Genomic DNA, 16,129 nt, shown 5'->3' with positions numbered 1-16,129 from the left:
GTTTTGTGTCTGAATCTGTCCCCCCCGAATCACTCCAGATTTGAATTTGATTTGATTTGATTTGATTTGATTTGGATTTGGATTGATTCAGATCACTTATAAAGGTCTTGGGGCACCAAATTTGGGTGGTGGGTAGCTCGCCATGGGTGCCACCTACCACTCAGCAAGGCAGTGGGGCACTTGCTTGATTTTTAATTATTAATATTTTTCAGTTTTTACGGCTTTTGTATATTTCTGCCATAGGAAATAATGGGGATTTGAAGTCACCCTATCCTAACCCTAACATTGGATCCCCAGCATTAATTTTTTTAAAAAAAACTAAGTTCTAGAAGTGGAGTTGTAGAAGTGGAGTTGTGGAGCAAAATGTGCAGTCACTATTTTTCAAGTGTTTGTATTCTTTGGTGTATAATAACTTTTCCTCATAATGAAGCCCTATGAGGTTTCATTACACACCTTAATTTTTAATGTTCATTTTGACTGTCATTGAACAGTGCCAGCTGTCAACTACCATGTGCCAACTACACCCCACACCCCCACCTGCAAGGCAGTGCGGCACTCAGGTTTTTTTCTTTTTTATAGGAATATTGAAGTGGTTTAGATTCTTTGGTGTTTTCATTACATACCCTCATTACTTCTGTTCATTTTGACCCCACTTCTTTGCGGGTGGGGGTGAGGAATTAGTGGCATCCTAACTACCCCCAAATCTGCAAGCCACTGGGTACTCAGTTTATATATTAGGAATTTTTGAGGTGTTTAGACTCTTTGTATAATGAATCCTTATAAGGGTTCATTTTGAGGAAAGGTTGTTAGACACCAAAGAATCTAAACACTTGAAAAAAAAAATCCCTATAACATAAACTGTGTAGTACCCCACTGCCTTGCGGGTGGGAGGGGGGTGTAGTTGGCACATGGCAACTAAAGACAGTCTAAATGAATAGAAGAAATGAAAAGGTGTGTAATGAATCCTCATAGAGATTCATTGCACAGTTACTATACACCAAATAATCCAAACACTTGAAAAACAGTGACTGCACATTTTGCTCCATAACTCCACTTCTACAAGGGCTAGAGCATAGCATTTTTAAAAATGAAAGCTGAGAATCTGGGGAAATTGATAGGAGGAATCTGAATCTCAAATCGATTCAAATTGAATCTGGTGCAATTTGATTTGGACACGAATCTAGCCAGTGGACCACAGGGGTGATTTGTTCTGTCTCCAAATCACCCGAATCAGCTAGATTCGGGTACAAATCTATTTGTATTCAAGTCAATTCACACATCCCTATTAGCCATAGCCTTAACTGAGACATCAGGGTGAGACCAGGATCTAAGAGCACTTCCAAACTACGTACTTTCTGGGGGAGTTTAACCTCTTCCAGATTCTATCCCATTCTCCAGTTTATCCCATCCCCTTATGAGATACCCATCTTGCTTGGATTCAGCTTCAATTTATTATCCCTCATCCAGCCTATCATCCTGCTTGTAGGCGGGCATTTAGAGAGATAATGCCATTTCCTGATGATGATGAAATGGAGAGAGAGAGTTGGGTGTCATCAGCATATTGATAATACCTAGCTCCAAATCCCCTGATGACCTCATCCAGCAGTTTCATGTAGATGTTAAAAAAACATTGGTGACAGAATGGGGCCCTGAAGGACTCCATACAGTAGCTCCATTTCAAAGAGCAACTGTCACCAGGCACAGCAACACCATCTGAAATCTACCTGAGAGATAGGAGCTAAACCACTGCAAAGTGTCTCCTATTCTCAAATCCCTCAGGTGATCCAGAAGGATACTGTGGTTGACTGTATCAAAAGCCACCAAGAGATCCAAAAGAATCAACAGAGTCACACTCCCTCTGTCAATTTCCTGGTAAAGGTCATTTGTCAGGCCAGCCAAGGCCATCTCAATACCATAGCCTGATTTAAAGCCAATCAGTTTTCTCCAAGATCTCTTGAATCTGGTTAATCACCACCCCTTTCGAGCACCTTACTCAACCACGGGAGGATGGAGACCGGCCTATAATTATATATCACCAAAGCTTCTAGAGCAGACTCTTTAAGAAAAGGTGTAACCATTGCCTCTTTCAAACAAAGAGGCATCCTGCCTTCCCTCAGTGAGGCATTAATGATGTCAACTAGGCCAACTCCAATAATCTCTCTGCAAGATGAGATCAATGATATTGGACAAAGATCAGCAGGTGATCTGCTGTACTGCTCCAAGAGGTTTTTTTCCACATCTTCTGGAGTCTCAAATGGAAATGGATCAGGGCAGTCAGGACAGAGTATGTTTCACAATGCTGTGGTTTCAAGTTTTTACATTATTAATTAGTTTTGGCATATATAGCTAGCCCATTGCCAAAATGCTAAAATCCTATGTGAATTGCCTTGTAGGAGTGTTGCTTAGTTGGTATAAAAAAATACAGGTTATATTTCTAGTAGAATGTTAACTGTTCATTGGGATGGAATGAGACAACTTGTGTAGTTGGGTGTGAGAAACCAATGTTAATTAGTCTTGATATAGATAACATTTTTTTAAAAATTCTTTTTGAAATCTAGGACACAAGTTGACGGATACTGAAAGAAGGGAGCTACTAGTAACAGCAGCGTCTTTGTATGTGGCTGAGCAACTTAGGTCACAGAGATTTCAGGGGACTCAAAGGTAAGTTTGTTTCTAAAAAATCATATTACTGAACCCCTTAATGACTTTTTTTGCACATGCGGTAGAGGCTAACATGAATACTTAAGTCCATATCCAAAGAACAATTCAACTAGTTCTGTTCATCCATCAAATGTGTATTTCTCAAATTAGAATCCCTTGTACTATGTGGCAAAGTTCCTTTACTACTCAGAATTTCAGAAGATGAGAACATCATGGAAGTCTGCTGTTCAATAAAAAAAATTCATAGAGTCAACACAAACCCTTGGTCATGCCTAAAGTACTGTAGCTCTTTGGGTTCAGGCCATAAGTGGCAATAGAAATATTCAGAATATTAGTGTATAAATTCAAGAGTGTTCACTATGTTCAATTTGCTTACTACTACTGTTGTTAATACAAATGTTTTTGTTCAGGTGGATCAGCCCATCTGGGTAGAAAACATGTACTTTTCTGTTCTGATAGGAATAGTAGCTGAAATCTGCTCAGGTACAAGTATACCTATTAAGTGGTTGTGCTTTGAGTTTTTGAAAAGGTAAACCATGTTTTATCTAAATACTTCCTGAATAAGAGTCTTATGGGTAACATTTTTCTTTAAGCAACCTGTTTAGAAATATTGTTCATGGTGTATGGTTTTTGAAACTTTTATTGGAATATAGAAATTCACAGAGGAGCATAGAAAAGTACCTTATTATCAAGTCAGACCACTGGTTCATCTAGCTCAGTGTTGTCTGTATTGACTGGCAGTGGCTTTCCAAGGTTTTAGGAAGGAATCTCTCCCAGCCCTACCTAGAGATGCCAGGGAGTGAATCAACTATGCTTGGCCCCTAATGTAGAAAGATCTCGCCTCTCTACTGACTGAGTCACAACTTTTTTTTCTTGGTGACTTTGGAAGATCAGCTTTCTCTGGTATCTGCTCTGAAATTTTAAATGGAAATTTTTCCATACTTCTTACTCTACAATTTTTGTTAAAAATTGTACTGTTTTGACAGATCGTAAAGTTTAGGTACATTGAGGCTTTATTACTGTAGTTCATGCTCTAAAGTTTAACCCCCCCCCAATACATTAGATTTATCATGTTTTGTATTTTGCATGCAAAAAATCCAAAGGAAGAGAATAATTTAACTATTACCCATGTTTCTTTGTTTCTTTAATTAAGTTATAACAGAATAGCTTGAAAAGGAGAAGTCTTAACAGACTAATAATCATGCCGTTTTCAGTTACAGTTGGCAGGTATTGTGATTCTGAAATTTCTAACATTCGAGTGAAGTGGGGAGGGAAAGACTACCTTACTGCTTTGTCTTTATGTTCCTGTAGCAATGAGTCAATGGACAGAAGGGATGACCTGTCTTCATGCAGCAGCATCATGTTCAAAAGATAAAGACAAAACCTTTATTTTGCCCTTTGTTGGGCACTGTCTTCTGAAGTTGTGTCAGAAAACATGAACTGTGCCAAGACTCTTATCTTTCCGCTTGCTCTCTTAATTGTGCCTCGAAACTCTTGTTCTGAGTAAAGCTCAGTATTGCTGAGTGTGGGGAGAGGATGACTTTTTGTGACATTGGTATAGAGGGGTTTTTTTTGGTCAGTTCAGTAGTGGGGAGTTCTTGTTTATATCCAGGACCAAATATGAGTTTTCACATTATCTTGAATTTGGAACCATGTGTTTACTTTTTGTTGAACAAGCCATGCTATCAGCAAAGCAAACTGATAATAACTGTAGCATTTCCTAATGAAAGCAGCCTAGCAGGACAAAGCAGGCTAGCAGGATTGACAGGCCTGTAGTTTTGACTCTTTTCTATCAGCAAGAGAAACCACTTACATCCCAGCCATTTTTGTTATGTGTGCAACAAAATTGTGTTAAAGGATTCCAGTGGAGGAGGTCCCTCTGATCCCCCTGTGGAAATAATTTTAGTCTATTGTCAGTCTGCTCTTAAAGCTGGAAAGCCTTTGCTGATTATTAACCCAAAGCCTGTCTCTCTGCAATTAAAGCCCAATACCTTTTGCTCTACTCTCATGATCATAAAGACCAATTAGTGTTCATGTTTCTTGTAGTAATCTTTTATAAAAATGGTTCCTAATAAATGCCTACTACAGTGAAAAAAGATAAATTACAGATCATTGTCTAGGTAGCTTTTTGTATCTCTGTTGGAGCTGGAGAAAGTGTGTCTGTAATCTTTAGGAAACTGAATAACATCTTTAGCATTAGTTACTTCCCTTTTATTGCTGCTTTTTAATACTTTCTGTCTTTCACAGAAAATTTCTTATTAACAGTTTGAATTAAGTCTCTTTTCTAGGAGACCATTTTGGATGTCCAGAAGCCAATTGCAAAATGCATCTTGACCAATGAAACTCTTTGGTTTCCCCAGTGAGTTACCAAAAAAAGAAAAGAAAAGAAAAGATTTTTTTTTTAAGGAAGTAGAGATTCAGGTATTCAAATATAAATGGACCAAAGAACTGTTGTTGGTTTTTTTTTAAGTTGTTGTATCTTATGTATGTATATTTATATCTAAACCACTTTGAGAACTTTGGTTGAACAGTGTTATATAAGTAGTAGTAGTAGTAGTAGTATCTAGCACGCCATTACAAGAAAAGCCAACCATGTCACATTTTAGGTATGGTTAAATGCATGGACTGTCTTAGTATATAAAGTAGGACTGTCAGCTAGTTAAAGTATCTTGAGTTTTCATAAAATCTACATAAATTTCCCTATAAATAAACAATTCTGAAGGGGGGGGGGACATCTTCGATTGTGCCAGGCTCAGCATGTGTAGTCATTGAGGATCTCCACACAAGCAGCATGAAGAGCCTAAAGGGGGGTTATGGGGAGAGCGGGTTTGACCCATTCTCCCCGCAGACAATCACTCAGTCATCCCGGCTGCCCAGACGATTACTGGCTCTGTCATAGAGCTATTGCGAGTGGTGGAGTTTGGGGGTCTCCTGGCCCCTGGAAGTCCCTGAAAGCACTGTGCGAGTGTGTGGTGCCTTCTGGGGAGCTTCCCGATGCTGGGAGGCTTGTTGTCACCTCCCCATTCGGGAGTCGTGCAGCGCAAAGTCGCCTCACACCAACACATGATGACTTTACTTGCCTTTTGGGTGCCTTCACGCCCGAAAGCTGGGTTAAGAGGTGGGCTATCCAGGAGGGTTTGCCACCGTCGGGAGCCGCACTGATTCCGATGGGTCTCATGTGCAGCTAAAATCAGGCTGTGCTTTCCTAACCCAATTTTAGCTGTGTGTGAGAATAGCCTCATTGTCTTTATTCCTGTGATTATTCCTGTGTGAGGGAAAAGAAGGAATGCCTCTTCTAAGATAACCTCTTCTATCTATACTTTTTGTAACTGCTTCTGTTAAACAAAAAGCAAATTATTAAAAAGTCTGTTGTCTAATTGAGCTAATTTAGATTAATGTACTACATGTTCCAGCCATTATTTAAAGATATTCAAAACTGCATCCTGTGAGGGATCAGGTCTGTGTTGATCTTCTTTGTCTCATTTTAGAGTTGCCATCTGCATGACCTGTACACCACATTTTCATAGTGTATAAGGCCTACATGCACTGGGCCCTATTAGTTTGATTTATATAGAAATTTTTTTGTTGGATTACAATAAGATATGATCTCTGTGTGCATTGAGGCAAATACATTGGCTTGAGCCAAGTTACATTGTCCTGCTACTTGGCTGGCTGGTTTTGCCTTTTATCTTTTTTTACAGGCAGTAGTTTTAACAAAACCTAGAGGAGGTCTGCTGTCATCCTAAAACTGTCCAGTGAGAAGGGTCCCACAGATGAAGGTCCTAGCCAATTTAATTAAAGCAGTAAGAACTATGCAAATGAAGGCTTTGCCCAATCAGTTTAAAAGTTGTCAGCTGGCTAGGACTGGCTGTTCCTACTTGAATATTCTGGGGATTGAAGTGTCAGTCAGTCAGTCAATCAGTATCTTTATTTTGATCTTTAACCAGCATAAAAGACTGAAGTATAAATCAAAGGGTCTAAATGGGTTCACACACAGAGTCAGCTGGGGTGTTAGATGGAGCTCTGAAGGAAGGAGCCGAAGAGAGAAGGAGCAGAAAGAAGGAAGGCTGGACACTGAAGAACAGGTCACTAGAAAGGATGTGGGAGAGTAGAAAGACTGATTCTGCCCAAGATACCTTCAGAAGAGCTGAGTGTCTGGCCTGAGCAACGTGCCTAAGAAGCTTAGACACTACACTTTCATGAAGCAGAGCTGCACTATTGCACTTAGGGCCAATTAAAGGCGTGGAAAGCCATAGTCCAAGTCACTGTTTAAGATGCACAACTAATTGATAGCATGCCCCTGCCACTGCTGTAATGCATTAATTCCTTGTCATTCCTCAGGATCTTTTGCTGCTGTGCTCTTTTCTTCTGTCTTTGCAGGTGTAGTCTGAAAATGTTATGTGGGATAAGGCTTGCCACAAGAAGTCTGTGTTTCGGCGTGAAGGGGTGGAAGTTACTTGTATGTGCTGAGCTCCCAGGTTATGTAGGATCAGCAGTTGTAGTTTTCCTGCCCGTAGGCTGAACTCCACTTTCCTGCACATAGTAGAGGAAAGTGGGAGGTGACCCGCTTTCAATGGAAAAGTGGGTCGATCCCAGGAAGTGACCTGGGATCAGGCATTCTCAGTTGTCACCCCTAGTGTGGTGGAGCATGCTCCCCGTGGATATAAGAGGATTATCTTCATTGGAGGCCTTCAGGAGAGCCTTAAAGACCCATCTTTTTAGCCTGGCTTTTAATGATAATTTTAATTTTAATGAGTTTTAATCTGGTTTAAATGCTTAAATTAAAAAAAAATTGTTTTATGTGTTTTTGATTTTAATGTAAACTGCTCTGAGCCACTTTAGGAAGGGGAGTATATAAATTGAATGAATTAAAAAAATCTATTTATTTATTTAGAAATATTTCTATACCGCCCCAAACTTGCATCTCTGGGCGGTTTACAATTAAAATCATTGAAAACTTTAAATCAATTTTGTCTGTTTTGTTTATTTATTTGATTTCTATACCGCCCTTCAAAAAATGGCTCAGGGCGGTTTACGCAGAGAAATAACAAATAAGATAAGATGGAACCCTATCCCCAAAGGGGGATACTAGCAACAGTCACTGGAGGTACTTCAGCATCCCTTGGAAGGCGTTCATCTGAAACCCCAAGAGAGCCACAGGCAGTGCAGACAATACTGATCTAGATGGACTAATGGTCTAACACAGTAGAATGCTGTGAATAAGCTTGGGATGCTGAAGAATAAGCTTGGGACTTTCTACTTGGTTATAACCAATTGCCTGTCTGTGAGGTCATTCACACAATCAAAAACTGTGTTCTATCCAGGTTTGGGAGCTGTGTGTGCTTTCAATTTTTGGTTGTGTGGAAGCAAGGTTAGAGGAAAACCTGGGTAGAAGTGCATGTGTGGAAGCAAGGCAGGAGGAAAACCTGGGTAACTTTTCCTCCTACCTTGCTTCTACACAATCACTTCTGCCCTCGTTTTCCTCCTACCTTGCTTCCACACAACTGAAAATTGGGAACACACACAGCTCCCAAACCTGGATAGAACACAGTTTTTGATTGTGTGAATGACCTCTGTAATTCATGCTCCCTAAAATCTGAAGCTTGGAAAAGCAGAGGACGTACAGTGCTGAATATGTGATTGGGGGGGCCTCTCAGAGTGGGACTGCTATAAAGATATATGATTGTGTAAAGGTGAATATGGCCTTGACTGATACTATGTTTTTGTGAGAAATGCAGCAACATTTTTTTAAAAACAGTGTCTATACTGCTATTAAATAAAAGAAGTGTTTTTTTTAGTCCCTCCCCATTATGATGTTTGGAACTTAAATTTTTTTTTTTTTTTTTTTTTTGGCTGTGTTTCACTGGTAATTCTTCAAACAGTTTTCTTAGGGAAAATTGCAACAGTTTTTTTTTAAAAGCTAATTATCAACGTGCTTTATCACAGGGGTCAAATTGCTAATGTGCTACTCAGATAGTAGAGACACAGATTTCCTATGGGAAGTAGCTGTAAATGGTGGATGATTGTTTTTTTATTGTTCAGTGTTTTAAATGATTTTACATAGAATTTTCCCTATTTATTCAATAATCTGGCCTACTGTCAAGTGGGTGCAACCCTTTGCTGCAGGTTAATTCTCCAGTAAAGAAAAAATTCTGAGGTTGTCATGATAGAGTATGATCCTGTTTCCAGTGGAAACATTTTGGTTTTAGTGAATCCAGCTTGTTTGATGTAGCTGAGGCCTCTCAAATCAAAAGTGATGTTCAACTGATGTATTGGCTGTAGTCTTATTTTCATTAGTAGTTTGGACAGGGGAATAGGAGACGAATGCTCCAGGTGTGGCTATATCATGCTGTCTCATGGGTCTACTAATGTAATGTTTACACTTCTAAACCCAATTGCCTACAGCACTTCCTATGTGTTGCTTCTGTTGGCTGCTGAGCTTATTTTCCTAATTCCTCTATTAGTTTTGGCCTTCCATCATTCATGAGTTGGAAAAATCCATTGCTTGCTCCATGCCTGTATTTATCCGATGGTAGCACATGTGCAAAAAGGTTGCCTGAGTGTTTAATATAAAAATATATTTTTCTTTGGTGACATTAAGACAGATGCTCCAGTTATGTGTCCATAAGCATGATAATGCTTCCAACTCTTTCACAAATAGATATAGGATTTCCAAGAGAGAGGACTGAAAAGGATCAATAAAAAGCTTCTGTAGCCAAATAAAATATAATCTCCCTGCCTTTATATTAGCTATATATGGAAGCTAGAATCAACATTTGGTTCTTTCTATTTCTTGCAAACAAGATGTGCTACTGGTGGTTGGAAACTGGAATGCTAAAGTTAGAAATGGTAAGGAGGAAAACACAGTCAGACTGTATGGCCTAGGAAACAGAAATGAAGCAGAAGAACGACTTATTAGTTTCTGTAAATCCAATGATCTCTTCATTGCTAACACATTCTTCAAACAACCAAAGCGGTGCCTATACACACGGACATCACCAGATGGAATACACAGAAATCAAATTTATTACATTATTGGTACAAAGGGGTAAAAGAGCTCAGTTATGACAGCAAATATGTGGCTGGGGGCCGATTGTGGAACAGATCAGGAACTGCTCATGTGCAAGTTCCAAGTCAAGCTAAATCGGAAAAACAAAGCTATCCAGTTTCCACGATAAGATCTTGAGAATGTACCCATCATTTTCAAGGAGAGCATCAGGTACCACTTTGATGTTCTGAACCTCATTGATAGGGAACCGAGGAACTGTGGAATGAAATCAAAGAAGTTGTTAAGGACAAATGTGAAAAGAGATTGCCAAAGACCAAGAAACAGAAAAAAGCAAAATGGATGCCAGAACAGACAGTGGAAATTCCTGAGAAGAGGAGAGAAACCAAAGTCAAGAAAGATAAAGACTTCAGGAAAGAACTTAATAGGGAATTTCAGAAAGCTGTTGGAAGAGACGAGGAGCAGTACTACAATGACATCTGTAAAGACCTTGAGAATGGAAATAGACTTGGAAAAACAAGACAAGTTTTCCAAAAGATCTCTGAACTCAGAGGGAGATTCCAACCTTGAACTGGTATGTTAAGGGATGCCAAAGAACATATAGTAACTGATTCTGAGAAGATGGAAACAGAAGATTCAAACAAAGATGGAAGGAGTATACTAAAAATCTGTACCGTAGGGACATCAACATCCAAGATACTCTAGTACAAGGATTCTCAATGTTGGGTCCCCAGATGTTCTTGGACTTCAACGTTGAGAACACCTGCTCTAGAAGATATTCCCTATTTGCAAGAACCTCTAGTACGTGAAGCTGAAGTTAGATCAGCACTCCGGTCATTACTCCAGTTGTTGTTCACCGCCTAGAGTCTTTGGAGGAGGTGGTATCTAAGAAAAACTTAATAAACAAATAAAGTACCCAGTTGGAAGGCTACAGGAATCGATGGAATAGCTACAGATATATGGCAGGCAACAGAAGAAGAATCAATCAAGGCTCTAACCAAACTATGCCAGCAAATTTGGAGAATGACACAATGGTCAACAGATTGGAAGAGGTCAGTCTACATACCCATACCAAAGAAAGGAGACTTAACAGATTGCAGAAACCATCACACAATATACTTAATTTCACATGCTAGCAAAATAATGCTCAGGATTATTCAACACAGATTAGAGCCCTATGTGGAAATGGAAATGCCAGATGTTCAAACTTGTTTCGGAAAAGGCTGAGGAACAAGAGACATCATTGCTGATGAACGCTGGATAATTGAGAAAGCCAAAAAACAAAACAACAACAAAAAACAACCCAAAAAGAAGTCAATATGTGCTTTATTGACTACAGAAAAGCCTTCAATTGCATTGTCCGTGTCAACTTGTGGAATATCCTTAGGAAAATGGGTGTCTCATTGTTCTCATGAGAAACCTATACACAGGACAGGAAGCTTCAGTCGAGACAGAACATGGTGAAACAGATGGGTTCCAGATCGGCAAAGGAGTAAGACAAGGCTGTATTCTTTCTCCTTATTTATTCAACTTATATGCTAAACATATAATGAGAGAAGCTGGATTGGAAGAAGATGAGCGTGGTTTTAAAGCTGGAGGAAGAAAGATCAATCACCTGCGCTACGCTGATGACACCACTCTGATCGCTGAGAATATGGATGATCTGCAAGCTCTAGTAATGAAAGTCAAGGAGCACAGTGAAAAAATGGAACTGCAACTAAATATAAAGAAGACTAAACTAATGACAACGGGTACAGCAACCAGCCTCCAAATTGATAATGAAGACATTGAAGTGGTGGATAGCTTCTGTCTTTAAGGATTGACCAACAACAGTAAAGGATCCAGCAGTCAAGAAATAAGAAATAATCTGTTCTTATCTCACATCAATGACTTTGCCTTCTCTTCAAAGTCACTGAGAGAGGAGTGTATGCTAACCCTTAAAGGCAGTTATCTAGTTTTAGAATGGAAACTGCCAAAATATGAATTGGTACCCCAGCTAGATATTTCTTTTCTCCCTTTCTTAATTAATAAAAGCCATTCTGTTCCTTAGCTCAGCAGGTGGTGGCTGCTTCTCATTTGTGTGTAGTTTTGGATGGATTTAGTCTGATTGGACTAAAGACAACCATCTGATCCTATTTATCCAGTGACTTCCTGGAAAGCCAGGAGGATTCTCTAAAAGACTCCAGGTATATCTTACAGGGCTGAAAATATATGACTTGCCCAAGACTATCCATGACTGAGATGAGATGTAAAACAGGGACTTCACAGCTCACATTCCTAAAGCGTCTTATTATTTTATTATTTGTTAGTCGCTCCATAACAAATTGTTCTCTGGGCAGCTCACAACACAGCATTAACATCAAATAAAAACACGTAACTCATGAAATGCATTTATGTATTATTTATTTTTCTATGTAAACCGCTTTGAGAACTTTGGTTGAAGAGCAGTGTATAAATATGCGTAGTAGTAGAAATCACAACAGACCAGAAGGGGGGGGGGCGTTAAAAAACAATACAAAACAATTTAAAACTTTTTAAAAATCAGTTTTTAAAATCAAATTTAAAAATCAAAATTTAAAAGGCCTGAGTGAACAAAAATGGTATTTACCTGGCATTTAAAAGAACAAAGTGATGAAACCAGGCGAACCTCACTGGTGAAGCCAGGTGTATCTCACTGGGGAGGCTATTCCATAAACAACAACAACAAATATTTATATACCGCTTTTCGACAAATGTTTCCAAAGCGGTTTACATAGAGAAATAATAAATAAACAAGATGGCTCCCCATCCCTGAAAGGCTCACAATCTAAAATGAAATGTATGATAGATATCAGCAACAGTCATTGGAGGTACTGTGCTGGGGATGGATAGGGCCAGTTTCTCTCCCCCTGCTAAATAAAGAGAATCACTGTGTTGAAAGAGTGCCTCTTTACCCAATTAGCAGGGGTATAAACCGGGTGCAACCACTGAAAGTGCCCTCTCCCTAGTAGCCACCCACCTTACTACGTTGAGCAGCGGCATTTTTAGCACCTGTTCAATACAGCGACAAAGCAACTGCTTAGCTGCCAGAAATTATTTTGCTTTTGATAATTAGTATACTTATTGCAGAGGTTTGTAACTTTTGACAGAGGCTGGAGAAATGAAATCCATAGGGCACTAGGGTCCCAAGTTATACCTCACACTTTTTACCCTTCTGTGCATGTTTTAAGCACACAATAGCCAGCTATGATTTGGACCTGGCAGTCCTATGCCCCTTATGTCTGTAGCCCATGCATTTTCTCTTCATAAAAATTCTGTTGCTATAAAGCTGACAATTGTAGAAATCATATGGAGGGAGGGTGGTTTCTCCTGGATCTGGTGCCACTCCTAGAAAATCAGGTGACAGCTGTGGCCAGAAGTGCCTTTGCTCAACTTCAGCTGGTGTGCCAGCTGCAACCATTCCTTGAGAAGCCTGATGTGGCCTCTGTCACCCATGCCTTAGTCACGCCCCTTTTGGATTATTGCAGCCTCTATGTGGGGCTGCTCTTGAAAAGTATTTGAAAACTACAGATAGTGCAGATTGCTTTCTGGCTATCAGATTGCTTTCTGGGATCACACTTGGTGCACATATCACACCGACACTGAAGGCACTGCACTGGCTGCCAGTCTGTTTTCGGGTACAAATCAGGGTGATGTTTATTACCCATAAAACCCTTAATGGCTTGAGCCCCAGGTACCTCAGGGAATGCCTGCTCCCAGATGAATCTACTAATCCCTGAGCCGTATCGGAAGGGCGGTATATAAATCTAATTAATACATACTAACCTGACTGTATCAGCTAGGAGGGCTCTGGTCTGCGTGCTGACATCTGCTGAGGCTTGTTTTGTCATGCATGCAGGTCAGGGCCTTGTCACTTGCAGTTGAGATCCACATGGTTATCTGGTACATGAACAAACCATGGGCTTTCGTGACACTTTTGTGCATGAGAGGAGAGTTTTTACTTTGAGGTAAATCAGTTCCATGTTACACCTGAACTTGGTTTACTTGAAGTCGCTGTCAAAGGAGGGGGGCGGGGAAGCAAGAATCAAACTGTGGTTTTACATCCTGGTTTTGTTCCATAACTCTGTGTTAAATAAATTGGAGTTCTGAGTTTATATGCAATACAGATTTCTGGTTTACTTTAAATTGAAAGTAAAAGTTCCTCTCCTCCTAGCACGCAAAAACAGCAGAGAGTGGATTAAACATGTGAACGCATGGTTTCATAGTTTTGTTCACAAAGTGGGAAACCATGGTTTCTCATTGCGTCTGAACTCATCCCCTGAAGCTATTCTCACTAGCAGTGAAAACCGGGCTAGGGAAGCCTAGCCTGGTTTTTGCTGCTCGTGAGAACTGCTGGGAGCCAAGCGGTTGCTAGTCGCGGTGCAGCAGCAAGCCCTCTTATGTAGCCCACCCCTTAACCCAGGTTTTGAGTGCGAGCGTGCCCAAAAGCTGGGCTATGTGATTGTGGAGCTCGGGGTGCTCCCAATAATGCATTGCACACTCGCTCCTGGGGTGGGGCACTTCCCTGCACCAGACTCCTGGAGCTGCCGGGTAAACTGCCACAAGACACAGGCTACCCGCAGGAGAGCTACTTCTCATTTGGACGGGTGATCCGCCTGCCCAGCACAGGGTAAGAGATCATCTGCGGGGAGGGTCGGGCAAACCCGCTCTCCCCACAGACTTCGAGGAAACTCTTCTCACTGATCATGAGAAGAGCTTCCCTGTCTACTTAGATGAGGATTGCAAGATATTGAGCCATTTACAAACTACAGTGAGCCCTTTCTCATGATCAGGAGAAGGGGCTAGGGGAGGAAGCCTTGAAATGCTTACCTCTCCTGCAGATGATCTCCGTGTCATTGCTGGGCGGCAGATCGTCTGACCAGATGACTGCCAGCTGCTGCCAAAACTCCCATAATGCACCGTGTGAGTGTGTTAAGGGGAGCCTCCCGACCTAGAACAGGAGGCTACTCATGTGTAGATGCCATGCGGAGCCACATGGTACCAACACATGTTCAGTTAGCCAGCAGCAAGAGCCCACTTGCGCCCTTAACCCTGGCTAACAGCTGAGGGCCCCTACAGAATTTGCCGCGGTTTACATCCACAACAAAGATTGGGCTTAGGCAGCCAAGCCCGGTCTTTGCTGCACATGTGAACAGCCTCTGTGTGCGGCTAGGAAACTAATTTACTCCACTCTTGCTTTTTGTTTTGTCAGATATAATGTCATATTATAAATTACTTTCTCTTTCAAAAACAGTTTGTCATGTGGCAAAGGAAACTGTAGTTTGAGAGAAAAAGAAGACTAAATAAACTTTGGACTTGTGGTACATAATACTTTGAATCCTGGTGGTTCAGGAGGTGAGTTTTGTACATGAGTGTTCATATGCATATTTGCAGGTTGGTGCAGAGGGTGGTTTGAAGATGAATCTTTTCTTTGGTTCTACTGTGGGAAGTGTATGAGACCGAATAGCGTCATTATTGTTGGAGTACTCCTCTATTCCCTGCAATGATTCCGAAAGCTCTTGCACACTTCATCAGTATTATTGTAGTTATTTGGCTGCAGGATATTTGGCAGCTGTTGCACCCCACTGGCAAATCCTATTCATACTTCTCTTCTATTCACCACTGCCATTGGAGAATTGATTTCTCCCTCTTCTGCTATAACCTTTCTCAATTCATTTTGGATTGTTCAATGTGAAACATTTTAATTTCATATCATACAGCCATTCAGCTTGCAGTGTGTTTTGTTTTTGGTAACTTCTCACTAGGGTAACAGCATAGCATGCTTCCTCTAGGCAATCAGGTTTTTATTTCACTTGCTTAATGTTGCATTAAATGTTTGCATTTTTGTTTAACCCTTTTAAAAACTTTGAACTGTGGGTATGTTTAGCAGACTAATGAAGTCTGTAGTTTCAATATCATGTCTTTTCGAAAAGAGTCTGGTTTAAAATGTCAGAAGATTTAAGGAGATCATTAGGAACGATGATATTTTTTCATACGTATTCAAGATTTTGCATCTCATGTTTATAATGAAATTCAATAATATGAGCACATATCTGGCCATACAGATTAATTATGAGCACTTCTATGTAGGTTTGAAATCTGAAACAAAAATGGTTACACATTGGCTTTATAAGGTTGAATACCCAACCATATATGTAAAAGTGTTCCTTGAATACAATTTTTAAGTGTTTTGAAATTTTTCTGTATACACATTCAATATTGGACACTTTTTAACCCAGTTCCTTCAAATATGGATTTTTAAGAACGTGTCTTTCAATTTTGTTGTATCAAAGTGTTAAATTGACTGACTTCTATATTTCATCAGCAAGACTGTTGTGATGTTCATGTGGCCTGTTTGGATAAAAAAGTCTTTTTCTACTACAGCAAAAAGGGAGGATACTTTTGATTTATTAAAAAAGTTATTTCAAAAAGTTTGTACTAGTA

The 16,129-nt window shown here is 40.1% G+C and overlaps 1 protein-coding gene across 6 annotated transcripts in view; it reads left to right on the top strand.

Moving 5' to 3' along the window:
• Window positions 1-16,129, top strand: part of PCCA (propionyl-CoA carboxylase subunit alpha) — a 335,273-nt gene that overhangs the window by 179,205 nt on the left and 139,939 nt on the right. For all 6 annotated transcript variants that reach the window (XR_008319164.1, XR_008319165.1, XM_053307833.1 and 3 more), the window contains one exon: window positions 2,559-2,661. Coding sequence is in view for 4 of the 6 variants with exons in the window: in XM_053307833.1 (XP_053163808.1) it covers window positions 2,559-2,661 (103 nt within the window). In the remaining 2 variants the exon portion in view is untranslated. The remainder of the gene's footprint in view (window positions 1-2,558; window positions 2,662-16,129) is intronic.

Source organism: Hemicordylus capensis, chromosome 3 (assembly GCF_027244095.1).
Source record: "Hemicordylus capensis ecotype Gifberg chromosome 3, rHemCap1.1.pri, whole genome shotgun sequence".
Taxonomy (NCBI): domain Eukaryota; kingdom Metazoa; phylum Chordata; class Lepidosauria; order Squamata; family Cordylidae; genus Hemicordylus; species Hemicordylus capensis.
The sequence above is the reverse complement of the archived record's forward strand: the minus strand, read 5'-3'. Positions and strand labels throughout refer to the sequence as shown.